A 27,984-nucleotide genomic window follows, 5' to 3' on the forward strand; every position below is an offset into this window, starting at 1 on the left:
AGGCTCCCAAGAAGGCCCTAGGTAGGCTAGAACACCCGCTGCCTGTAGCTATAGCTGTATCCAATGTGGTATCACGTCATGGAATTTTCTTTCCCTCTTTCCCATTTTTCTTCCCTTGTCCTTGAACCCGAACTCCTTCTTCCTGGGGTCCCATTCCAAATAAACTTCCTTACACGTCAGCCTTGGTATCAGGCTGCCCTTTGGGCTAAGACAAAATCAGATAAGGGTGAAGTTTTCCTGCTGATCGGTTTCTAGCTGCACACGTTTCATCCTCTTCCATTTCCATAATTTGGGTGCCAGACGTGTTAGGGCACACCCCCCCTCGGCACAGTGCTGGTGCTGCGTCTTTGTGCCACCACTCTGGGTGAGCTGGCACGGTGGGCGGGGCATTTCTCAACGGCATTCCCACACTGGGGTGGCCAGCAGTAACTACACATTGACGTGACTGCAAACCCAAACTAAATGTACCCCCAGCTCAACGTCCCCACAGCTGGATTCACATATTTGCCTGGGACCACTCCGACCTCACAGACACAAGAGAAGTGAGTAATTCAAAGTGGCAACAGAACAATTTTGACCAATTGTATAAAATATCTGGATTTTACAAATTTTACAAAAACATAACCATGTAAACACATTCGCAAGAGCCCTTGCCAAGGCCCATGCATGGGAAGCACTTAAGGTTGAACTTAATTAGCTTTATGGTAAATCTGCTTTTTACTACATACTAATCAAGTAGCTATAACAAAAGCAGACATTAACACACAGACAGAAAACTGTCGAATCTATATACTAGTACCATCCCCAGTCCAATCATTTTTCCGAAACTTCAGGCACAAAAATATCCCAACTGCCTATGTGGTCCTCTTCACCTGTCCGATGAGCATCTCAAGGCATCCAGAGCTAAATCTGTCCTCTTCTTCAGCAAACCCGTCCCTCCCCTTCTGCTGCTCTTGCTGACTAACGGCACCAGTATAAATATAAAACGTGCAGTTGTGACTCTAGTTTCACCCTGCCATGATGAATTGGTTATAATGCGTTAGATTCCAAATTTGAGGCTGCCTTCTACATAACTGTCCAATCTCTCCCATATTCTCCATCCCCACGGCAAGCTCACCTTAGTTACAAGTCCTCACTATTTCTCTTCCGAACTGCAACAACCTTCTATCTTTCTAACTTGAACGTAATCTCTTCAAAGTCATCTAACTGACGCCATAGGAGTCTTTCTAAAAAGCAAATCTGACCACGTTATTCCCCTCCTTAAAGTCCTTTAGTGGCTTTCCACCACACTTAGGACAGTTCAAATGCTCGGTACAGCCTACAATGCCCGTCAAGGTATGATCCGTAAATCCTTCTCTAGTGTCATGTCCCACACCTTCGCTCATTCCATACCACACTTTCAATCATTCCCCAATCTATGTATCTACTATTTCATGGTTCCCCCTGCTAAGAACACTTTCCTCCACCCTTGGCTTCTCTGCTTTTATTCTTCCTCAAAGATGCAATGCAAGTATCCTCTCCCCCTGGAAGCCTTCCTGACCTCATCTATGCCGGCTGGGTTTGGTTATCCTGTCTCTCTGTTCCCACACAGCCTTCACGAGCGCCATCAGAGCATTTATCATTCTATGTTACAATGTTCCCTCTCCTCCACTATACTGTGAGATTCTTTAAAGGCAAGAGTTCTCTTTCATATCTAAAGTCCCAGAAGCTAGCACAGTGTCTGGTATGTAATATTCTCAATAATTGCTGAAAAAATAACTCTAATTAATCATAAGAAAATAGGAAGGGGGACAAAGACTAGGAAAAATGATATTATCTTTGCAGTTCTTGCCACAGAAATTGTTTTTCTTCCTGGGACACAATGCAATGAAAGAGGCCAATCAGTAACGGCCAGTTGTCTGTAATTTTAGCAACAATTTCCCAGAAAAGTGACCAACTGTTACCTAAGCTAAAGCCTCATACATAAAAGACTCTTATTTCCTACTTAATTTAATTGTACTGATTTTATTATTTTAAGTCCTATTGGCACCAAATTCTAGAAAAATTACAATAGAGTTTGTCCCCAAATGAAGCCAGCTTAAAAAAAAAGTAGAAATCAAACCCCATGCTCCTTCCTGTTGAGCTTAAGATTATCTTCAAAGAGTTTTCATTGTCTTCTTAAATATACAACACGAATTCAGCCTGAAAACCAAGACTCAGAAATGCAAATATGATGGCTCATCACGTAAAAAAAAAATGTGCATTTAGCTTACTGAGTGAATGAATGAATATTCAAAAGAACTCAACATTCATTTGCTTATCATGTAAAGACTCTTCCCCACCCTCGGTAAAAATGGCCTGTCTTAAGCTTTTTGAAGACCTACTTCAACTGTCTAATCAGACCACCGCCTTGGTTCCTGATACAACATTCAGAAGATCTAGGTCATCCTTGGTCACTGATCCCTCACCAAAAGTCACAATTTTTAGAGTTCAAGTATGTGTGATAGGACCCTAGAGCACACGTCGGTGCTTAAGGCCTTCACCTAAAATTAGACAGACGTGGGTTCAGATCTCCTGGTCGGGCCGCACACTAACTGTGTGACCGAGAACCAGTCAGTTCCCCTCTCTTGGCCCCTCTCACTTCAGTCAGCTGTAAAACAGAGATAAATCCCTAGTTTACTGTGAAAAAAAAAAAATGAATGAAAAAAATGTGGACTTTAACACAGTGCCCAGTACATAGTAAGTAATCGATAAATGATAATGACTACATTTTTAATGAACTCTGCCATGGTTCTGGAAGCTAAAAATCATCTCAAACATACATGTATAATACCTTTTATTAACTACAGAAACAGGATTTGGGGACCACTAGGATTATTCAGCTACAAGTAGCTTCTTTTAAAATATAGATTACAGGCTTCTATCAAAGGGCATACTTTTTTATAACCTGAGCATTCAATCCTATGTAGGCTTGCTTTGTTTTAAAGTCTTTCGCACTGAAGGAACTCTACGAATTGTGCAGTCTCTTCTCAGAACCATAATTCTGTGGCTAGGTGGATCAAACGAGTCACGGAGATTGTCCTCCCTCCCCTCTCACCTCTAGAAGTGGTTGCTCCCGCCTACTGGATGAGGCAGTGGGGAGGGCGGCCCATGAAGGAAGCTTGTACAGCCACTGCCTTTGTCATATTTCCTCTGTGAAGAAACAGAAGACTTCAGTTCCTGGGTTTGGTTAAGCTCTAGAATAGAGAACTAAGGGACTACTTTGTATTTTCCTAGGACTCTCATCTCTCTTTGTGCAAAGTGTCATTGCAGCAAAAACTGTTACTTTTGGGGTTTTTTTCATCTTTGTCAAGAAAATGGAATGATAATAAACACAGGTAGTTTGCAATGTACAATAAACAGAAGGAAGTCGACACAGAGCAGAGAAAGACTCAAAGACTGTGGGAATGAGAAGAAGAAGAACCAATGAAAGAATAAATTATATGCAATGATCATACAAACCCTGCCATCGGCAAAGATAGTGTGAAGATTACTATAAGATCAGAATTCACTTGAGGTCAACATGGTCTCCTCTGGTCATGGATTCATTCAACAAATATTTTTACTGAGCACTCACTATATGCTAGGTACTGCACTAAACACTAAGGGTCACAGCAAAAAACACATACAATACAAATAAGACTAGTCTTTACTGTCAAGGAGCTAGGAGTCTGGTGGGGAAGCCAAGACAAGTGAAATTACAATGTGGTAGGCTATCTTTGAAGTGACCTCCACGTAACAGCAAGCTAATTCACTGACACACTCCATTCTCCCAGTAAAAACACTGACTGAGGGCCCAGCACACTAGATGCTCTATCTGGTCCTCTGCATACTCCCATAGATTAAGATTAAGTAGAACGTTTACTAAGAATTGTGGTATTTTTTTTATCCTCACCCGAGGACATGCTTATTGATTTTAGAGAGAGGGGAAGGGAGGGTGAGAGAGGGAGAGAAACATCAACATGAAAGAGAAACATTGATCAGTTGCCTCTCACGTGCCCCACTGGAATCAAACCCACAATCCAGGCATATGCTCTGACCAGGAATCAAACCCATGACCTCTTGGTTTACGGGACGACGCTCCAACCAACTGAGCCACACTGGCTAGGGCAGAATTGGTTACTTTTGTTCCCAAACCTATTTATGATAGCTCTACTCGATGCTGCAATTAATATAATTTAAATATTATAGAAACTGATGAGAATAAAAAGACAACTGTTGTTTTCATGATAAATTCCCCGGAAAGAATCAGTAGAAGCAAGCTGCATTTTAAAGAAAACATAACAAAAACCCTCCAGTCCAGGTAGCTGAGCTGGTTAGAGCGTCATCCTGATACGCCAAGGTCGTGGGTTCAGTCCCCAGTCAGGGCACATACAAGAAACCACCAAGGAATGCATAAATCAATCACTCTCCCCCCTACCCCGACTCAAATCAAGCAGTCAATAAATAAAACATCTATGAACCTACCATCCAGTTTAAGAAATAAAACATTATAAATATACTAATAGTTGAGCTCCATTAATACCTACTCCAATGAGACAACTTAACATCAGGTTTAAAGAAAACCTAAAGGAGAGACCAATGTTTGATTTACCTGCTTTTTTTATTTTAAAGATTTTATTTATTCGTTCTTAGAGGGAGGGCAAGGGAGAGAGAAAGAAAGGGAGAGAAACATCAATGTGTGGTTGTTTCTCACATGGTCCACCGCCCCCCCCCCACCTGGGACCTGGCCTGCAACCCAGGCATGTGCCCTGACTGGGAATCGAACTGGCAACCCTTTGGTTAGCAGGTTGGCACTCATTCCACTGAGCCACAACAGCCAGGGCCTCACCTGCTTTTTTTGATAGAAAATAAAAGTATTTGACCAAGTGCTAAAAGTACTTAAAAAAGTCCCATGTTACAGTGAGATGCAGTTTTAGATGGAGAAGAGGAAAGAAAGGAAGGCACAGACACAGGGCAGTGGGCACGAAGCAGCACAGACCAGTGGGGGTCTCACAACCACACCGAGAGGAAGGTGGCGCTAGGAACCAGGGGCTGATGGTCGGTCCTCCCTGCTGAGCACGTGACGACACAGTGAGCACACATGAAGCCTGGCTGGGGGATGAGATCTAGTCAGGCACACATCCAGTTACACCACAGAAAGTTTGGACCGCAGAGCCGGCAGGCAGCGCCCATCAAAGTCGGTAAGTAAAGTACACAAATACAAACAAAGGGGAAACTAGCTAGTGGCTCAAAACCTGAAAGGCAGATGGCAAATCTTCTCAGTGAGAATACTGCACCTTAAGGATTTAACAAAGTTGAACTGGAAACACCAGGACCCGTTAAAACCAGATCTTCCGGAAATGTGTCACTGCAGAGCAGTGCCAGCAACCCGACAGCACAGTGTGATATGTAACTGAGTCTCCAGCACGCCTGACGGACTCTAATACTACTTTGCCACCACAGCCACCTGCTCTGTGGAGAATCGCTGATTCTAGTGCAGTCCAGGAAAAGAATCAAGACAGGGCTAGAATATCTTGTTTTTGCTAGAAAGTCCAGAAAGGAGCAGTTAAAGGGTCAAGCAGCATTCTGGCCATTAATTCTGTAAAAATTCATGAGTCTTAATGGTACCCAAAAGGGAGAAATCTTGCCCTGACCAGGTGGCCCAGGTGGTTGGAGTGTTGTCCCATGCACCAAAAGTGTGTGGGTGGGTTCCCAGTCAGGGCCCATATGTACCTAGGTTGTGGGTTCAATCCCCTGTCAGGGTGCTTATGGGAAGCAACTAACTGAGGTTTCTCTCTCACATTGATATTTCTTTCTCTCTCTCCCTGCACCCTCTCAAATCAATAAACATACTGGGTGAGGACTTAAAAAGGGAGGGTATCTTATGAGCAGTATCATACCTGTGGTAAAGAAGGCAAGTAGCAGTTAAAATCCAGCAAGGCTTAAGAACCTGAAGTCTGGACCAGGGCTTTTTTGTAATTCATCTATCCTAAGGGGCAGCATTCCCTTAACTCACACAAAGGGCTGCTTGTGATAGAGATGGTCTTTGTATAGATTATGGTGGACCTGCCTTTCCAAACTGACTAAACTGTTAATATACCAACGCAGATTAGTTCATGTGATTCCTAAAGTTTAACCAATGCAGATCAAACAGTAAAGATGCAGCCTGGGTAGGGACTGCGGAATCTTGTCATCTCTAAAGGAGGTGAGAGACGATGGTCAAAAACGGGGTGAGCACAGCACACAGGAGACGGCACAGGCTTGGACAGTCCCACTACCAGGCGTGGGTTCAGGCCCAGACAACAGGCTGGGCAGTCACTGACCCAGCCCTGCACCCCCAACCCACAACCCTGCAACAGGTTTGAAGTGGTCATTCTTTCCACCTTTGTTAAAAAAGTGAATTTTTAAGCCTAAAATAAAATAGCAGTGATACGTTGTAGGTCATGTTTATAGTAATTTCTATAACTATTATGTTCATTAGTGTATGCTTTTTAAAAATGTTTAAAATTCTTAAGAGACTATCCAACTTATTAGTCTTATTTTAAAGACCATTTGATTTATTTATTAGGAGAAGTTTGAAGTATTTGAAGAAAATCAGAGATATTAAACTGGTAAGAACAGTTTGAAATGTTTAAGGAGCTCTAATCAAGTTGATAAATAGTATTAATATGGGAATTCCATCTGTCGAATTTAAAACATTTGAGCATCAATAAAAGAACTAGCAAATAATTAAATGTTAGTGGATTTATTATAAGTTTTAAAGGAAAATAGGTTTTAAAAGTCCTGATTTTAGTAAGTTAAACTGTGACCAAAGCATAAGTAACTCAGGGGCTATCTGGCGCAGTGGGACCAGAGAACCTGCATTCAAATTCTAGACCTGCCACCCCAGGTCTGGGGTTTTTGTCCCTTAGCGTCTTCACCTGTAAAATGAAATAACAGCGCCTGCGTCAAAGCACTTGAGAGCACTGAGTTCACGCACATAAAGGACTTAAACAGTTACAGAGCAAATTCTTTGTTAAGTGCCCTATAAATGCTAGCTACAATTATCATTATTATCAACTGATACCACCCAATAAGGCTATGAATTCCCTGAGGCCAAGAACAATGTCCTACCCGCCTCTATATTCCTCCCATGTGGCACAGTGCCTGGCACCCAAAGGGTATTCAATAAATACTGCCTCGATTACAATGGCCTAGTCTAAAATTCTAGCTCTTAGGTCATGAGTTGTAAACTTCAGTACATAAAGAATATCAACATGATACATGGCAGGAGCGAAGATTAAAAGGGCCAATAAGAATAAGACCCCCAAATTTTATACAGGCAAAAATATTGTTTCTTGGAATAGTTTTTACTTACTCCGAGTTTCTCAAGGTCCAAACTGTACTAAGGGAATTTCGATTGGGATTGGATCGTAATACTTGATCAAAATCTAGATCCTAGATCTAGAATTACAGATTCGATACAGAATTTGAATTTCTCCTCAATAAATTCAATCTAACACAGTTTACTGCAGAATTAATGACTTTAACTTTTTCCAACCACCAACACTTGTTTCTGAATTAAAGTATAATACAGTCTTAACCCATTCAATACAAGGGCGCCCTTCTTATTTTCCACTGCTCTTGGACTTTCCAGCAGCGTGGTCTCATTTGGGTTGATTACCAGCACTCTAGATGGAAAATTTTCCCAGTAGGTTGTTCCATTCAGAGCCATTTAGAAAACACTGCTTGCGTCAGACTCTGTTTTCTGCTTGGAGAAAGGGGGCTGTGACTTTAAAGCCCGTTTTTTTGGCACCCCACTGTCACACTTCACTGAGTGCACCCTGTGCCTGCCTTCTACTAATGACCTTTCAGAGCAAAATGCTTTATCTAACTCACCAAGCCAGGAGAGTTACCTTCCCGCAGAGTACAGCTCAAGTCCACACGGCCCATAATTCCACCACCACACATCACACGGCTGCAGCAACGGTAACGATCATTCACAGTTATGTGGGCCTGTGCACGTCAGGCATTGTGTTGTCTTATTTGATTATCCAAGAAGAGACTACTATTAAATTCCATTTTACAAATCACAAAACTGAGACCTAAACAGGCTAACAGACTTCCCTGGGTTCTATTCACCCTTGAAAGGACTTTGGTCACTTACTCAAAAGTTTTCTCTTACATAATAGCACATGGAGCCCTATGAATTACTGTCCTCATTTTACAAATTAAGAAATTGCAGATCAAAGATTATATAGCTAAGTACAGTGGAACCTCGGTTCCTGAACTAATTCATTCGGAAAACCGCTTGAGAAGCAATTTGTTTGAAAGTCGAATCTCCTTTGTCACCTGAGAGACATGTGACCGGTCATACAGGTGTCGGCATGAAAGGTTGCTGGGTCAGGAATCGAGAACTGAAGTTTTGTTCAATAACCAAGACATTTTTTCCATGAGCAACCTGGTCAAGAACCAAATTATTCGAAAGCCCAGACCCTCAATAACTAAAGTCTAATATACAAACTGGAATTCAGGTCCGCCCATACTGTTGACTGCTTTGCTATGCTATCTACACAGGACTTCCTTCCACTCTCAGCTAAGGAAAGACAAAATCTTCCTGAAAAGACTCCTCATTTTGTATAATTAAGATCTGAATATAATTGACATTTGAATAATTTCTCTATTATACCATATTCTGAAAACAAAAAGATAAAGAAATTAAAATGTTTGGGTATATTTACCTATTCATAAAGTGGTGCTTTTTATGTCTGAAGAAAGATAGGGAAAGGAAAAGAGAGGGAAAGCTACGGTAACTCTTCTCTCCAAACGTTCTGAAGCTCTTACCTACAACAGACTACACCAAGCTGGCTAGAGTCACAGTGAAATATCATCAAGTACTGAACCCGTTCTAGAACATTCTCCAGTGTTTTCAGAACTTCAGTAAACTGCTTGGCTTGCAGGTAAGTAAATTCAACCCTTTTTTTTTTTTGCAAGTCAAGTGAAGATTTTGTTTAAATCCTCAACCAAGGATATATTTATTGATTTTAAAGATGGGAAGGGGGGGGCAGTGGCAGAGAGAAAGAGAGAAAAGCATCGATCAGCCCTAACCAGGGATCAGACCAGCAACCTAGGTATGTGCCCTGACTGGGGATCAAACCCACTGGCCTTTTCTCTCATAACCCAATTACAACAGGTGACTGCCTAATATAGATTATACAGTGCTCTTCTCAGCTCAGTTCTGATTGATGAACTGGCACTCACTTATTTTTAAAGATTCTCATTCTATAACGCTTACTGGAAGAAAGTAATTTCAGAATTCAACTTAACACATACCCACATACACATAAATTCTAAAATTCTAACACATGTTCATCAAAAAGTTAAGCGTGGCACATTCATATTTCTCATGATTTTATAAAATTTAGTTTTCATAGTCTACCCTCATTCATTGGCATTTGTTTTTCCAAATGGGACTACTTTTATTTCAGCCTACGTCCTCCTTAGCTGTTTGGTGATCCTTCCACCTCAGTCACGTTTTTCTGGTATTACCGCACCCAAGGCTTAGACCAACACTTCGCATGTAACAATGTAAGCCACTAAATGAATACATGACTGGGATGGTGCGTCTGTTAGGTTTCAGATTCCTCCTTAACGATGCCCAGCATTTTACCCACCAAATACACCACAACATTATATTTAGAACATAGTTTATAATAAATCTTAACTTTTATTCCTCTGATAAAAAGTGTACATACTTTTATTACTTTGGTCAAGAATGTTGTCACTCATGTAGGCACATAAAAAATTCTTAGATGTTATCAAGGATACCTAGCAAATTATAACATATAAAATCTCTCATATGTTAGTGGAAGTGTTAACTACTTTAACTACATTGGAGGGCAACTTGGCCAAATCTACTAAATTTGCAAACCCAAACACCCTTGATTCAGCGGGTCTACTTTCTAGGAATTTATCCTATGGGTAAACTTATACAAGCGTAAAATGGTGTTAAGAGAAAGGAAATTCTTTGTTACATTGTTAATAGCAGTAAAAAGATTTTGTATATTTTAACACCTTCCTATATTATTAAATACAGTATTGAAGTATGTTTTTAAAATTTCATGTTTTTTAATTGTATTTTTCCATTACCATTATCACCCCTTACCCTCTCCCACCTCCCTCTCCGCCCCTACCCCTCGCAATCACCGCACTGCTGTCCATGAGTCCTGTGTCCTTTAAATCAAAGTGACATGCACATACGTAAACACGCCCCTACTTTATCTCTTCCAAAGTATTTCAACTTTTTTACCAGTATTCTTTGTAATTATTTGCCACCAAGATTTCTACCATTTATTCTGAGATTTTGTTGCGATTTTAATAAGATAACCTTTTTAGTGATATTCAGTGAGATCCCTGAACTTCATGTCCCTCTGAAAATGCCTTAAATCTACCCTATTTGCTTGTGACAACTACACACGCAGGCGGGCCCAAGTGTGCTGCACTGACAACACAACAGGTGCCTGAAGATAAGTGGCCGTAAACAGCGCAACTTCCCCCACAGCAAGCAGCTGTACGCGCTGCTCCTTGACTTACTTACCCCTTTCAGACACTGTCTGAGGACTTCATTCACTATGAATCATTCTCATCCCTTCCCATCTCCAGTTCTCCCTTCTCCAAGCGTAGGTTTCATCAGTAGAGGCACATTCTTTATTGGTCACCTTCATAACTTCAGGTAATATAATTATACCTTTATTTTCTCTTCTATCACTGATAGACAATCTCCTCTGACTTACCACTTTTAAGACAACTATATTGGTATTCCTTCTCTATTTAGCTTTCTTCACCTCCTTTCCCCTCATCTTCTACAATCTAAATCTACTCTTGTACAATAGACTTAACCTCATGTCTAATGGTTCATTGCATGGATACACCATAATTTACCTCTACTGAGTGGATACACATTGCTCCCAGTTCTGCACTCTTAAAAGCAATGCTGCAATATTCTTATAAACGAGTCCTGTCCAGAAGATGCCCAGCCATGTAATATGAAAATAGCAACATTTACTGAAGATACAAGATACAACAAACATGGTACATAGGACAATGATGCCTCAGTCCCCTTCAAAGTAGGCAGGCACCTTGGGACCTCACACAGTTCTCCCAATTGCCACCAGGTGTCCCATTGTATTTTCCTGAATCTCATCCGTGGTCTGAAATCTCTTCCCTTTCAAAGGTGATATAAGTTTTGGGGAAAACCAGAATTCACAGGGCACCAAATCTGGGCTGTAGAGGGGCTGAGTCACCTGGGTGATTTGATGTCTCGTCAGAAAACTCTGCAGGAGATGCGATGCATGAGTGGGCGTGTTGTAGTGATGAAGCTGCCAATCACCAGTTGCCCACGGCTGTGGCCTTCTGAATTATCCGAATAGTTTCTGCAGAGGAATGTTCAAGCTTAACGCAAAATCTGATGCAGATTCATTCATTGCCTTACTCACTGAGTCATTCTGAATGCATTGGTCACATAGTACACATGCTCCCTCAACAGCGTGTACCGCCCCCCACTGACTAGTTCAGTGAAGTTGTCATTGTTCACACATGAGCATTCCAAGCCACTCTCCTTAGCTGCCAGGTTACACTGATGTCACACAAACCGTTCTCCTCATGTTAACAATGGCTGGACTTTTTCCGGACACAGCTGGTCGTATACCATGTAAACTTACCCAGATTTTTTAAGATAAATTCTTAGAAGTGGAACTTTTTGGGTGAAAGGTACCGTGTCAAGGCCAAACTATCTTGCAAAAAAGATTTACCAGTATGAGAATATGTGGATTACTTTTAAAGGCTAGCTTTAAAAATTGATTAGAAAAATAGCCATCCCTGAACTTTCATGGTTTTTTAGACTAATTTTTCCCAAAATTGAGTTTCATTGAAAAGTCTGGTTCTCACTGTCACATAGCAAAATGTATTATTCATTTATATATGTATGCATCTGAATAATTTCTCTATTATATTACATTCTGAAAACAAAAAGATACAGAAATTAAAATGTTTGGATATACTTACATATTCATAAAGTGGTGCTTTTGACAGTTTATTTAGAAAAGCTACCAAACTCCACTTTAAAAAAAAACATAAATCACAATAATATTTCTGACTTAAGGTACTATACAACATGATTATTAATGCCTAAAATCAGTCTCTGTAGAAAGCTTCTAAACGAACCACATACTCCTCTAAATTTCAAAACTGATCAATCCACTAATTAAAACACATACACACCCCCTAATGAAACATGCACCCCTTTTGAGCTTAGAACACGTAGATTTTCCCCTCAGGCTATTTTTTCTCTAAATATTGTCTCTAAAATCTAATTACTGAGCAATATGGTTCAATCCCAATTTTTAAAAGTCTACTCAAGTGTCATATACCAACATGAAATTTCTCTTAAGAAATATTTTTATAAGTGGTCATATTTTTAAGAACTTACAAAATGTTCCCAAGGTTGAGTACATCAGGTTGTTTCAATGGGCAGGCATTTAGCTAATATTACAAACTGTACTCTAAGTATATATGGAAATTTGAAAAATCTGATTTTCCACATGCTTGGGAAGAGGCACTTCAGAGTCCACCATATGGAAGTACAATGTGAGCATTTGAAAAATTCTGTTAAGAATGTATTTGTATTCTACTTTCTGATTTAATGTTTCCAATTAAAGGTTAATCTAAACACGGTGGCAACAGCAGAGCTGGCTTCCTGGGCAGGAGGCAGTTACACAGCGCCCCCGCTCAGAAGGGCCCCATGCTTGGGTTAATGATCTTTTGTTATTGTGTTGAAATTCATAATTTTTGAGCAAGGTACCCCAGATTTTCATTCTGCCCTGGGCCTCACAGATTATACAGCTAATCCTAGGTGACAGTGAGGCCTCCCAGTAATTTGAAGCTAAGATAAATAAGGTTTCTCCCTAGAAATAAACATAAAAACTAGTCTTTCTTAAAAAATCACCCAGCATTTACCTAGCACAAGAAATTATAAATATGTAACTGAAAAGATCTGGAACACATAAAACTCTACCCAGTGGGACTGTAGGAGCAATCTCAGAGAAACAGAACAGTAATTTCATTATTATTTTACTGAAGAGAAATGTAACTATATCCAGCTTTACGAACACAGCTGGCAGAGCAATCCCTTACAGAGGAGTGAGGGGGGAAACGAAGAGGTTAAGTTACGCACATCCAGCCGTGAGAAAGTCTCCACCACTCACATACCCCTACCATTGAGGATTCACTGAGTTATCAGAGCTTAAGGCCTCAAAATCAAGAGCAGTCATGTACCACTTAACAACAGGGGTACCTTCCGAGAGAGGTACCATTAGGCAACTGTGTCACTGTGCAAACGAGGAAGAGTGCACTCACACCAAACTGGAGGTATAGTCTCCTACACCGCGTAGGAACTATATGGTCCTGCCTATTGCAATACCAGAGGCTCCTAGGCTACAAGCCTGTACAACATGTTACTGTACAAAACACATGAGGTTAAATCAAGCGAAGAAAATCATGCAATCAACAGACACAAGATATATGAGACAGCTACCAGCTTGACATGCCATCCTGTGTTACAGCAAACTTTTCTTTTCATAAGCAGAGCCCACTCTAACGATAAAAAGTATGGCCTAGTAAATACATAAACCAGTAACAGAGTTGCTGATTATCAAGCATTACGTACAGCACACAATCGTATGTGCTAAACTTTCATATGAATGGCAGCACAGTAGGTCTGTTTACACCAGCATCACCGGAACATGTGAGTAACGTGTCACACTATGATCTCATGACATCTACCATGCCACCAGGTGACAGGAGTTTTTCAGCTCCATTATAATCTTATGGGACCACCGCTATATGTGCAGTCTGTTGTTACTATTTAAATAAAAAAGCCCTAAGACAAGTTTCAATAAATTTCAAAGGATTAAAACCATATTTTCTTGGATCACAGATAACTAGAAAATCCCAAATACAGTTCTGAATTAACTACAGGTAGAAGAAGAAATCACAAGAAAGTGAGGAAATATTTTAAGATAATATTTAAAGTAAGACATAAAAACATGTAGAATGCAACTAAAGCTGTGCTTTATAGGAAAATGTACAGCCCTAACAGAGGCTGAAAGTCAGTAATTCAAGTATCCACCTCAGGAAATGAGATAAAAAACAAACAAACCAGCAATCAAACTCAAACAAACTAGAAGGAAATAGTTTAGAGAAAAAAATAACAAAACAGCCCCAGCTGTTTCAGTTGGTTCAGTTGGTTGGAGCATCACCCCATACACTGAAAGATCACTGATCAGGGCACATGCCTAGGTTGCAGGTTCGATCCCCAATCAGGGCACATGCAGGAGCCCACTGCTCAATGTTACTTTCTCTCTCTCTCTCTCATTCCCCTCCTCTACTCCTTCCTCCCCCCATCATGAGAATAAAATAAACCTTTTTTAAAAATGAAATAGAAAACATTCAATAAAACCAAAGTTGAGTCTTTGTCAAGACAATGTAATTAATAAGCACGTGGCAAGACAAATCACGAAAAAAGAGAAAAAACAAATTATCAATATTAGAAAAGAAGTGGGGCCATAACCACAGATCTTGCGGATATTAAGAAGACACTTAAGAACATGTTTTGAACAATTTTCACATATACATTTCAAAGTTTTTTCAGAAATACACTTGAAAATTTATGTGAAACAGATAAACTCCTATTAAAACACAAAAACTGATGAAGAAACAGTAGGGTCCTCTATCTGTGAAAAACATTAAATCCGTAACTAAAAACATTCCCTCGGAGACAGCCCTCGCCCGGATGGCGTCACCAGTGAACCCATCCAAACATTTAGAAAAGAAGCAATAACTATCTTACGTAAACTTTCCTGAGACAGAAAAAGTGGAATACTTCCCAATTCATTTTATGAGGCCGGCATAAAAGCTGAGAAAGACATAACAAGGAATATCATATACAAATCTCCCTCAACATAAATGTAATAATTTTTTAAACGTCAGCTAACCAATCCAATGAAATATGCAAAAGACATAATACATCCCCAATTTTTTACAAGAGAAGGTTGCTTTAATATTTAAAAATCAATTAATATAATTCATCGTACTCGCCAAATAAAGGAGCAAAGTCACGTACAATCAACGTCAATAAAAGGAGAGAGAGCACTTGACAAAAATCAGCCTGGCCGTGATTTGAAAGAGAGAGAAAACCTCTTAGAACATTGAGAGTTAGAAGGAATCTTTTTTAACCTGACGAAGGGTGTCTACACAACATCTAGAGCAAACATCATACTTAAAGATGAAACAGTGAAAGCTTCCCCCCTGAAATGGGAAAAAGACAGGGATACCCACCGCCACCTTCATTCAACATTATAATGAAGGTTCTAAGCAGTACATTTAGGCAAGTAAATGAAATAAGAGTATTTCAAGAGTAAGGTTTGAAAAGGAAAGAAAGAAAAATGCTTATTTTGCACATGACATGACTGTATTCAGACACATGGAAAAAAATCCACAAGACTCTATCTACAAACACAGAAAATCACTAGATGAACTTACCAACATGCTTGATAATACACAAAAATCAACTGTATTTCTATATATCAGCCACCAAAAGTTATTACATAGAAAACCTAAAAATAAAGCCATTAACAAATGACATACGTACTTAAGAATAAACTAGCAAAATAAAACCTCTATACAGAAAACTACAAATGTGATTGAAAAAATTAAAGTCCACCTGTAGTGTATTATGGAGGGTGATATACCATGTTCAAAGATTTATTGCAAAGATATCGATTCTTCCTCAAATTGATCTATAGAGGTAATGTAACCTTCATCAAAATTATAGCAGATAATTCCATACTTGCATCTAGAAACTGATACTAATTATAAAATTTAGATGAAAATACGAAGGTCCAAGAACATCTGAGATAATCTTAGAAGAAATAGAAAGTCTGAGGGCTTATGTGAGCAGATGCCAAGTCTCACATAAAACTAACGTAATCAGATGTGGTACTGGCACAGATAGAAACACTCTTCAATGCAACAGAATAAAAGTCCAGAAACAGACTTATATACGTAACAAAGGAATCTCACACGCGCTAACAGGAATGTGAAACAACACGATTACTTCCAAAACTGTCAGGCATCACACTAAAACCGAACAGAAGTCTATACCCTACGACCTTGCTACCCACAGTGTGGTCCACAGCCAGCACAAATGACATCCCCTTGCGTCTGTCAGGAGGCATCAGACTCAGGCCCAGCCCAGATCTACGGAAGGAGAATCTGCACTTGAACAAGCGCTCCATCCAGGGAACCGATGTGCACATTACAGCGTGAGAAGCACTGCCCACGACCCAGCAATTTCACCCCCCGGATACACGGGTCAGAGTGAGTACCGCTGTCCGCCAAAGAAGATGCTCACGAACATTAATAGTAACATTATTAGTGGCAGCCCAAACCAGAAAACGACCCAAATGCTGCACAGAATAAGTGGTGGTATAATTACAAAATGAAGTACAACTCACCAATGAGAAGAACACTCTGCAATTGTGACTCACAAACATAACGTGGCGTGAAAGCAGCAGAACAAAAGAATCTATCTTGTGTGTTTTCATTTACATAAAGTACAAAAACAGAAAGAAACTGTAACCTGTAAGGGACAAAGGCACATGTGTCCCTCTTAGTTACTGTTTCTTGACATGCACAGTTTTACATGGATGGGAAAACCAATCAAGCTGCATACTTATATATCGTGTAATTTTCTGCCCATACGTTGCACTTTAGTTCTTTAGAAAGTACTGGGAGGTTAAATGGCTTAACTGTATAGTGTAAATGGTATCTCAATAAATCTGTTATTTTTAAAAGAATGTCCTGGAAGGAAATATACCAAAATCCTAAAAATGCTTATCTATGAGCGATTAGATTTATAATGCTGATTTTCTTTTGTTTACTCCTCTGAGTTTCTCAATCTTATTTTACACCACTAAGAACAGTAATTTAAAAACTTATCTTCCGGCCAAGACGGAGGCATATGTATAGATCACTGCGCCTCCTCGCACAGCCAAAAGAAGAACAACAACAAAAATGAAAACAAAAAACAACCAGAACTGACAGAAAATTGAACTGTATAGATTTGACAACCAAAAAGTTAAAAGAAGAAAACATCCATCCAGACCAGTAGGAGGGGCAGAGAGGGACAGCCAGGCGGAGAGGACACGCACCAAGGCAGCGGCTGGTGGACCACTGAGGGGGCTGGCAGACAGGGCGGTCCTGCATTCGCCTGTGGATAAATGGGGAGGAACAACTGGGACGGAGACAGACCACACAACCCAGGGCTCCAGCTCGGGGAAATAAAGCCGCAAACCTCTGACTGAAAACTCTCGTGGGGGTTGGGGCGGCAGCAGGAGAAACTCCCAGCCTCACAGGAGAGTTCATTGGAGAGACCCACAGGGGCCTAGAGCGTGCACAAGCCCACCCACTGGGGAAGCAGCACCAGAGGGCCCAATTTGATTGTGGGTGGTGGGGGAAGTGACTGAAAGCCCAACCAGAGCCAAACAAACGGCACTGTCCCCTCTCGGCCCCTCCTCCACACACAGCCTCCCAGCGTAGCCACGTGGGTTGCCCCGCCCTGGTGAACACCTAAGGCTCCGCCCCTTACTCCTAACAGGTGTGTGGAGACAAAAAGACATGGCCCAAATGAAAGAACAGATCAAAGCTCCAGAAAAAATACAACTAAGTGATGAAGAGATAGCCAACCTATCAGATACACAGTTCAAAACACTGGTAATCAGGATGCTCATAGAAATGGTTGAGTATTGTTGCAAAATAGAGGAAAAAGTGAAGGCTATGAAAAGTGAAATAAAGGAAAATGTACAGGGAACCAACAGTGAAGGGAAGGAAATTGGGACTCAAATTAATGATTTGGACCAGAAGGAAGAAATAAACATTCAACCAGAATAGAATGAAGAAACAAGAATTAAAAAAAAAAAAAATGAGGAGAGACTTAGGAACCTCCAGGACAACTTTAAACATTCCAACAACCAAATCAGAGGGGTGCCAGAAGGAGAAGAGGAAGACCATGACATTGAAAACTTATTTGAACAAATAGTGAAGGAGAACTTCCCTAATCTGGCAAAGGAAATAGACTTCCAGGAAGTCCAGGAAGCTCAGAGAGTCCAAAAAAAGTTGGACCCAAGGAAGCACACATCAAGGCACATCATAATTCCATTAGCCAAGATTAAATATAAGGAGAGAATCTTAAAAGCAGCAAGAGAAAAGGAGACAGTTACTACAAAGGACTTCCCATAAGACTGTCAGCTGATCTCTCTAAAGAAACCTTGCAGGCAAGAAGGGGCTGGAAAGAAATATTCCAAGTCATGAAAGGCAAGTACCTACATCCAAGATGACTCTATCCAGCAAAGCTTTTATTTAGAATGGAAGGGCAGATAAAGTGCTTCTCAGATAAGGTCAAGTTAAAGGAGTTCATCACCAAGCCCTTATTATATGAGATGTTACAGGGACTTATCTAAGAAAAAGAATGAACAATATGAACAAAAATATGAACAATAAAACAACAACAAACTTACAACTATCAACAACTGAACCTAAGAAAAACAAAAACAAAAACAAACGAAGCAAACAACTAGAACAGGAACAGAATCACAGAAATGGAGATCACATGGAGTTATCGGCTGGGGGGGGCGGGGGAGAGAGGGGGGAAAAGGTACAGGGAATAAGAAACATAACTGGTAGGTACAAAATAGACAGGGGGAGGTTAAGAACAGTATAGGAAATGGAGAAGCCAAAGAACGTATATATACAACCCATGGACATGAACTAAAGGGGGGGAATGCTGGTGGGAGGGGGTTGTGGGTGGAGGGGAACAGAAGGGGGAAAACAGGACAACTGTAATAGAATAATCAATAAAATATTTTTTTAAATGATCTTACAAGTTTTTGTGGAGGAAAACTGGGAGGTTATTCCTAGTGGTAACCTCCCAAGGGTTTCAGAGAAACTTCTGAATGACACAGGAAACCATTCAAAAACTAAGTAAATTCTTCCTTTAACTGACCAAAAGCATTTTAATTCTAAAAGCTAATGTATGACTTCTTTACATACAAAGCAAACTAAAACAAAATTTATTCTATAAATTACCATAATATTCTCCAGTTTTCAAAAAATTTTAAATGAGAATATGAACCCAGCTAGCTTAAGTACAGAAAATGCAAACGAAATTGCAATGCCTCAAACTGAGCTATGTAGTGTTTGAGGGAGAAAAACTACCCAGAAGTCTTATATTAAGCTATAGATATCTCTTCACTTCAATATTTTTATCTTTACCTTATACCCTCCTTTCAAAAAAAAGCTATGAGATATAATTCACATACCGTGTATTTCACCCATTTAAGTTATAGACTTCAATAGTTTTTAGCATATTCACATAGCTGCACAACCATCACCACTAAAAGAAACTTCACCCCCCAAACAGAAACCCATACCAATGAGCAGTCACTCGTGTTTCTCCCAACCCCGTACCCCCACCGTCAGGCAAGTGCTCATCTGCTTCCTGTCTCTCAAGATTTGCCTATTTTGGACAGTCAACAATTTTTTGTTTGCAGAGTACAAATTTTACTTCTTTTGTTAAATTGAGTCCTGAGTATTTTGGTTCTATTATAAATGAAACTGTTTTCTTAATTTGATTGTCGGATCGCTCATTGCAAATGTAAAAAACACAAGTGACTCCTTTTGCCTGCCCTGCCATCTGATGAACTCATTTATTAATTCTAAAGTTTTATAGTGGACTACTTAGGATTTTCTGTATACAAGATCATGTCATCTGCAAATAGAGATAGTTTTACTTCTTCCTTTCCAATCTGGGTGCCTGCCTTATCCCTTTTTTAAAGGGCTATATATTATTCATTCCATTATAATCATATCGATGTTAAAGGCCATCCTGCCTAGAAACAAGGCAGTATTTTTCAATTTCCTTGAATTTGTTCACTTTAGTTATTAGCATATATACATGAGGGTCACATGTTATTTTCTGTATAACAGAATATACAGGTTATTTTCTGTAACAAAAGAGTAGCCTGAACATAATACATTATAGTTAATATTTACATGAAGTTACATTTGATAGCCAAAGAAAAGAGTGGAAAGTACTTATCTTTGAAAGTATTGAGTAGCTTGTCAATTATGCATATTGATGTGGTTAGCCAGGCCATTCTAATTTCCTTTGCTACAGCACTAAATAAAGCCCTAAGGGGCTTCCTTGCTCTGGATACAGGTAAAACTACTCTGCAAATATAAGAAGTTTGCATTCATTGAGCACCACCCCACTGCTTGAAATCACATCTGCACCATGAGTGAGAAAGCCACATGTGTGGCTTCAGTATAAATGAGGGACCGTTTCTGCTTTTACGAAGCAGGATACAAGTACCCACGAAAATGTTTTTATAAGAGCCACCTAAGTGGTTACAATGTGACGTGGCATCAAAATAGATTTTACAAACTCTTCCTAACTTAATCAGAGATGTCTTCTCAGGAGAAAAAACCCTGGTGCTAACATGAAGCTATAAATATGGTATGTGTCGGATCTGGTGCAAGCCATTTTTTTTAAACAGAATTTTATTTTATTTTTTTTTAGATTTTATTTATTTATTTTTACAGAGGGAGGGAAAGAAACATCAATATGTGGTGGCCTCTCCCATGCCCCCTACTGGGGACCTGGCCCACAACCCAGGCATGTGCCCTGGCTGGGAACTGAACCAGTGCCCCTTTGGTTTGCAGGCCAGCACTCAATCCACTGAGCCGCACCAGCCAGGGCCACAGTGCAAGCCATTTTAAAAATAATGTCTTTATTCTCAAGGAGGTACTTGTTCTAAACTGTTGTGGAGTCTAGAGTTAATATTGTTTGCTTTTAGCATCCTCTTTTAGTTGCTACACATTATGATGCACTCGAAGTCATTTTTAAAGGAGGAGGATATGATCTATAAAAGCCTGTTAGGAATCTAATAGGACTGCCAAGAAAATAAGAGTAAGTGTATCATTCATGCTTAATATTGTAGCTTTCTTTATCTTTGGATGAAATACATTTCATTGATTTAATTTTGTTTCTAATTGCAGAGAAACTTCACATAGGACCACACAATGGTACCTTTAATCTAAATCATTTGAGTCTTTCTCCTGAACTGCCTTCTCATATAAATTGTATTGCACAAATATTTAAGTCTATTGCACAGACTTAATTCAAATATAGTTGGCCTTTAACATGTGAAATTTACATTTAGATTTAGTGGATTACTTAGGGTTTTCTATATGCAAGATCATGCTATCTGCAAATGGAGATAATTTTACTTCCTCCTTTCTAATCTTGGTGCCTACCTTATCCCCCTTTGTTAAGGTTTTATTTATTTTAGAGAGGACGGGAGAGAGAGGGGGTGGAGAGAGGGAGAGAAACATCAATGAGTGATGTGTAAGAGAAACATTAATTGCTTGCCTCCCTCATGCCCCCAGCTGGGGACCTGGCCCGCAACCCAGGCCTGTGCCCTGATTGGGGATCAAACTGGCGACCTTTTGGTTTGTGAAACAATGCCCAGTCCACTGAGCCACCCCAGTCAGGGCTATCCCTTCTTTTTTTAAGGACTACATATTATTCATTCAATTATAACCATATCGATGGTTTTAATACTCAATATTAATATAAATTTAAACCTAAAAAGCTAGGCTTCACATGTGTTTTCCCATTATATTTAATTCATTCATCAGAATTTGAAACAAACTCTCACATACACTCCATATCTAGGTTATAAGCAGGTCATATTCCTAAAAAACGTTTCTAAATCATTCAAGAAAAAAATTCCCACAAGATAATGGTATAAGTTGTGATAAGATTTATCATAATTTGTTCACTAAAGTTGCTAAAATATAATATTTAAGATACAGTATTGAGGCCCTGGGTGGGCAGCTCTATTGCTTAGAGCATGGTCCTGACACACCAAGGTTGCAGGTTCGATACCCAGTCAGGGCACATACAAGAAGCAACCAGAGAATCCAGTGAATGCATTAATGGATGGAACAACAAATCAATGTTCCTTCCTCTTTCTCCCTCTCGCTCTCTCGCTCTCTCGCTCTCTCCCCTCTCCCTCTCTCTTTCTAAAATCAATAAATTTAAAAAAAAATTTTAAAGATACCATATTGACTCAGCAATATACAGAGTCAAACTTTTTGGGGTTATCCTAGTAACTTAAACATTAATTGCAATAACATAAAACATTATTTTTAATATTAACTATGGGAAAAAGCAAAAGTTGAAATTTTAGGAAAACAACTTTTCTTCGTTCCCCCTTCAGCTATAGCTACGACCACGTGCAGCAAGGAATTAACAAACCGAAGAATGCCCTGAAGCTCACTGGGGTCGCGTTCAGGAAGATGTTCATGCCCCGCGTGCTGCTCGTGTTCCAGAGCGCCCACGTGGTATCTTCCCAAATGCTACTTCAAATTTGAACACAAAACCTCCATTTTATCCTCTATCTGAGGATACAGAACATACCAACAAATGTACTGTATATGGTCAGATAAACGAAGTACATTCACTATCATGAATACAGCCATTCTCCTTCCTTAGAAGACAATTATTTATATAATAATCTACATTTCCAAATGTTCAGTGAGGCTTTTCACTCAGGTGACAAAACTGACTTCTATTCATTTTGTTCTTGAAATACTCAGCTTCCAGAGCAGACATACGTCCTCTGCCGGTGTTAAGGAACCTGGATTTGCCTTGATGACAACTGTGGACAAAACCCGGGGCACTGATCCTCAGATTCTGTTATACTAAACATTTTTTAAAAATAACACCAATTATATACAATTACAGAAACGAGAAAGGCGCCCGTCCCAACTCATATTATGAGACCACCATTAATCTGATACCGAAGTCAGACAAAAACACTGTAAGAAAACTACAGACCAGTGTCCTTATAAACCATGTGCAAAGTTCCTCAACAAAATATTAACAAATATCCAGCCAAACCAGATCAATAATCCCTTCTGGCCACTGAAAATGTGTAAGCCATACCATCCTCACAGCAAACTTTATACCGCCTAAGTTTCTCAAGGCATGCAAATAGTAAACGTAACTAACAGGAATCCAAATACGATGGGAGGCTCAAGGAAGACTGTGCATCCTCTACTCGTTCCGTCAACATTTCCCGAATATCAAGTCCTATGAGCCAGTTACAAAAACCAGGCCGATGAGGACCATGTCCTAGAAGAACCTACAAGCTAGAGATAAGACATAGATACACAGGATATACTGTTAGTTAAAAAGACCTTTTCCAGAAAGACAGATTGTGCAAGGTAGATGAACTACCTTTTGAAATTGGTAGGAATCATCCATTTGCCAGTATCAAAAATCCCTCCTGGAGCACATACACCTGGTGAGGCTGTAAGGGTGACCCCCGTTTTCTAGATCAGGAAAGTGAAACTTGGAGAGATTAACTTGATTTGCTCGAGAGAGATGCCACGGCTGAAAAATGACAGTGCTGAGGTTCAAATACAGGGCTGACACCAAAGCCCTTGCTTTTAACTACTGTGGCAACGATGTGGCAGGAACAGGCAAGGAATCACAGGCCTGCGCCCAAGTAGACAGACAGTGCCCAGCTCAGGTGCCCAGCCCTGCTCTGGACACACACTCCCCTCCCATTCATTAGCATTCCAAAGAGAAAGGAATTGGAGCCTGTTCCTCATGCAAGCCCCCCCCCTCCCCCACTAAGGTACTTGCTTGAGCGAAGTCTGGCAAATATCTTTACTTGGGGGGCAAGAAGAATGCCAAGGTATCTGATTCCTGCCCTCAGAAAGCTTAGTCTAGTTTATACCCAAAGATTATTCGCTCAAATTGTCCACAAACACGTGGTGTGCTTGGGGACTGGAACCCACAGACACAAACACATCAATGTGTGTCGGTGGTAGACGCAATAGTTGTGTAAGTGCAATACACAGGGAGTGAAAAGCTGTGTAGTCTTACAATAATAAAATGGTTCATAGAGGCAAACTAAATGTACCTTTACCCTATCTACGAAGGAAAAATAAAAGATTTACTGATTAAGCAGTAACAGCCAAAACTTTAAGGGTTAATAGTTAAATTACTCAAAACACTTTTTAAAGTAGCCTCAAGCACTCAGAAGTATCCATTCACATGCAGGAACTCAGGGAATTACAAATTCTTTAAGGATCCTACTAGGTAATAAGTTGTAGTTCAAGTTTTTAATGTACATATATGCAAATGGAAATACAACATTCCTTGAAAAATACTCTGTATTTAAGATTTTAAGTTAGTTTAGACTGGCATTCCCTCTACCCCCCTCAAGTATTTCAAGTTTATATGGTTTTATTAGGCATGAGGGAATTTAATAAATAAATAATTAAAATTCTAAGAGTTAAGCAACCAAAAAGTGGAAAAACAGCAAAGTAGAGAAAAATAGATGGCACAGGTCAAATTCTGAAATCATATACCACAATTTAAAGAGAAAGGAGGAAGTACCATCCACCAAAAGAAATAATGAAAATATATATCCATTTTAATCAACGTCTTCCATTAATTATTTCCATCCTGTTTTAGTTAGGAAAGATTTCATGAGGGGGATGAAGTAAAGAAAAGGCAACATACTCTTTCAAAATTAAAATTTCCTAGAACCACAATGGAAAATATAAAAGCTGGGTCTCAATCCTGGAGACATTTCTTACTCTCCAGTAATAATGAAAGTTCTCCATTTAGCTGGAAGACAGGATAAAAAAACAAGAAGGTTAATTTCCAAAAAATCTTTAAAGTTCTACCCCCTAAATAACCATTCACAGAATTGCACCTTAAGGAAGGGACAAACACTCTTCCCCTCACACCCCACAAATCAAAAAGGAGGAAGGGAGCCCTGGCTGGTGTGGCTCAGTTGGCTGGAGCATCATTTCACAAACTGAAAAGTCACAGGTTCGATTCCTGGTCAGGGCACATGGCTGGGTTCCAGGTTCAGTTCCCATTCAGGGCATGGGCAAGAGGCACCTGATGGATGTCTCTCTCTCACATCAATGTTTCTCTCCCTCTTCCTCCCCGTCCCTTCCCCCTCTCTAAAATTAGTAAGTACATCCTCGGGTGAGGATTAAAAACAAAAAGGAGGCAGGGAAGTGGAAAAGTATCATAATTACACTACAGACTGCATTCCCAAAACTGGTATAAAGGGCCAGTGAGGGGTGTGCATCCTAGATTAGGAATTAGGGTTGTTCTATCCTCACCTCTTCCGCTGGCCTTGCGCCCTGTCTACTAGAAAGCTTAATGGACCTGAGATGGGGCTGTTCAACTGTTACCACACGATACTATTCACGCAATCCCGAATTATCTTAGTGAAGCAGGAACCCTACAGTTTAACGAATGAGTAAAGAGGACATTTAAAAAACCCCAAAGTATCTTTAAGTGTTTCGCTTCTTAGTGCAGTTAATCTTGACTCAATTCAATTAAGAACCCACATAAAGCAAATATTTTTTCCTCCCCAACATACAAAGCAAGCCTAAATAAAATGAAACTTACTTGCTGAAGTAGCCACAAAAAAATTCATAAATAAGCATGAAAAGAAAAAGATCACAGCTAAGTTTTTAGAAAAGACAAAAGTTATACTCTGAATGGTGAGTCATTTTCATTAGGATCTGTTCGAGACCGCCCAGCAGACAACAGAAGTTCCCCGTGCTCATCCTGAGCTTTGCCAGGCCCTTTGCCAGGCCGTTAGCACCAACGACAACAACGGTTTGCTTATCTACGGAGTCAGCAGTTCCTCAGTGAAGGGGGAACTGCTAAAACTACTGTTTACTAATCAAACCCAATATTCAAATTAAAATCAGACTTGTGTAGCATACACAAAAGCCAAGAGAACAAGAACAAACTTGAACTACACAAAATGAACAGCATCTTTATCATAAAACCCAATGTAGCTGCACGACCAGGGTCGATACTGCAGGGTAAATCTTATTCTAACTCCTATGCCCAAGATCCGCGTGTGTTTTTAGGAGTCAAAATCGTCTCCTTTGAAAGGACTCATTCACAGGTGACTCCTAGAATGACCAAAGACGAAAAGTTGATCACGGAAGTCATTCAAGCCTCACTCCCTGGACAGTGATCTCATTGCTCCACCACCTGGGTTTCAATGCCAGACCCAAAAATCTTGTCTCTAGTTATGGGTGTAATGATTCCTCTTCCTAGTGCTATTTCTAGGCATAGATAACAAGTGCTGAAAAATATGGGGAGAATTTTATGACGGAAGAGAATTTCAACTCATTCAACCAGCCTTGGTGAAGTTAGCAAATAATGAGCTGAATTCTCTGGATGTTCTAGGTCGGCTGCAAAACCTAAACATAACCTAAACATTCCCTAAAATGGTACGCAAACTGTGTGCATTCTTCTGGGGGAGAGGCCCATACTTCTATGGAATTCTCAGAAAAATATGAAAATAAAACTTTTTAAAGAACTGTATTCCTAGAGGATTCCTTCGTGGTCGAATGAAAGCACTTTCATAGTGCGTGTGCCATTAGCTTCCACTTGGACCTGGGAACATTCACAGGTTTCAGTCCAAAAGCATCACTATCACTCACTATCATAAGGGTTGCAGGGTCCTGTCTTTGTCTAACACCTTTTCAGTTTTCTAAATCAACTAAAAATCTGGTGCACACATGGGTTCCTAACAACAGGTCTCCCAAGGCATGTAGTGCCATAGCTCGGGCCTGCACACTGAGGCCCCCTAGAGAAGCCAGGGGACCCTGCCTCTGACTTCTCTCTGATTCTCTCACGGGCCTCAATATCCTCCGATTTACAGCAAACAGTGATTATTCTGGCCCCAAACGCTTCATACAGTTGTTGGAAGTGACAAAGAAGCTAGTGTTCGCAACACACCGGGTAATCTCAATGCCAGTTCGGCACAGTGATACAGTAACACTGTCAACACCTTGTCCCACAAAACGAACTTTAAAAGAAACGAAAACAGCCTAGCACTCCCTACAGGAGTCTTGTACGGAAACATAACACACCTCAGGGCTCTAGAACCTGGAAGTGCTCTTCAAGCAGCACGTCCCATGAAATCCCACCTCTCAAGGAAACAGCCATGGATTTCGTCCCCCACTTCCACCCCAACCAATCTGCCTCACCCTCCCCATCAGCCTTTCTCCCCCTAAAATAAAAAGTTCATCTCACCACTTTCTCCACCCTCCTCTCTGGTTCATTCACCACAAACTCCAGCTGTATCACTTCCCTGGGTACAAGGAGAGAGACAAGGAAGCTACTACTACATACGAATAATTTTATATTTTTACTTTTCACCCCGTCACATGTATATGGCCATGGCCCTTGTAAACCTGTAAAGCATTATATAGTAAGGTGAATAATCACGATCAATTAATTCATGAACCCTGATAATGAATGCCCTGCCTGCCACTGAAACCCTCCTTACCGCTCATACAAAAAATTTTGCACCAAATAAACTCAAATCCAGTTTTCATCACACCACTCACATGTTTAAGGACTTAGAAGAGGAGATCCTTGTCATTTATCTGATAACCAATCCTGTAGTAAATAAAATAGTAAATCCTTTACTATGTTCAAGACTCCCTGGCCCCCTCCCCACCCCCACACACCCCTCCATTCCTAGGGGTGTCTTCAGCTCAGCCTCTCCCCTCCAGTCACACTTGCCTTACTCAGTCCCATCCGGTGTGCTCCTGCTGAAGACTTCCACTACCATCCCAAGAAGACTCTCTTTCCTATATTCCGGCAGGTGTTACACACTGAGATGGGGGGACTGCTTGCCTTCCTCAAGGGAAGGTCTCTTACTTAACTTTGAATCTCTAGCATCTGGCATAGGCCTGCACTCCATGATTGTTGCCTAGAAATAAATGTTTGGCTGCCTCTGAGACCTGATTCATACTCCC

The 27,984-nt window shown here is 40.3% G+C and overlaps 1 protein-coding gene across 2 annotated transcripts in view; it reads right to left on the reverse strand.

The window, feature by feature from the left end:
• Nucleotides 1–25,824, reverse strand: part of CNNM2 (cyclin and CBS domain divalent metal cation transport mediator 2) — a 62,879-nt gene extending 37,055 nt beyond the window's left edge. The window contains exon 1 of one of the 2 annotated variants that reach the window (XM_053922722.2): nt 25,604–25,824. In XM_053922722.2, coding sequence (XP_053778697.1) covers nt 25,604–25,631 — 28 coding nt within the window. In that variant the 5' untranslated portion in view covers nt 25,632–25,824. The remainder of the gene's footprint in view (nt 1–25,603) is intronic. The other variant, XM_053922723.2, reaches the window with a different exon arrangement.
• Nucleotides 25,825–27,984: the final 2,160 nt, after the last annotated feature.

The sequence above is a fragment of the Desmodus rotundus genome, chromosome 4, assembly GCF_022682495.2.
Source record: "Desmodus rotundus isolate HL8 chromosome 4, HLdesRot8A.1, whole genome shotgun sequence".
Classification (NCBI taxonomy): Eukaryota; Metazoa; Chordata; class Mammalia; order Chiroptera; family Phyllostomidae; genus Desmodus; species Desmodus rotundus.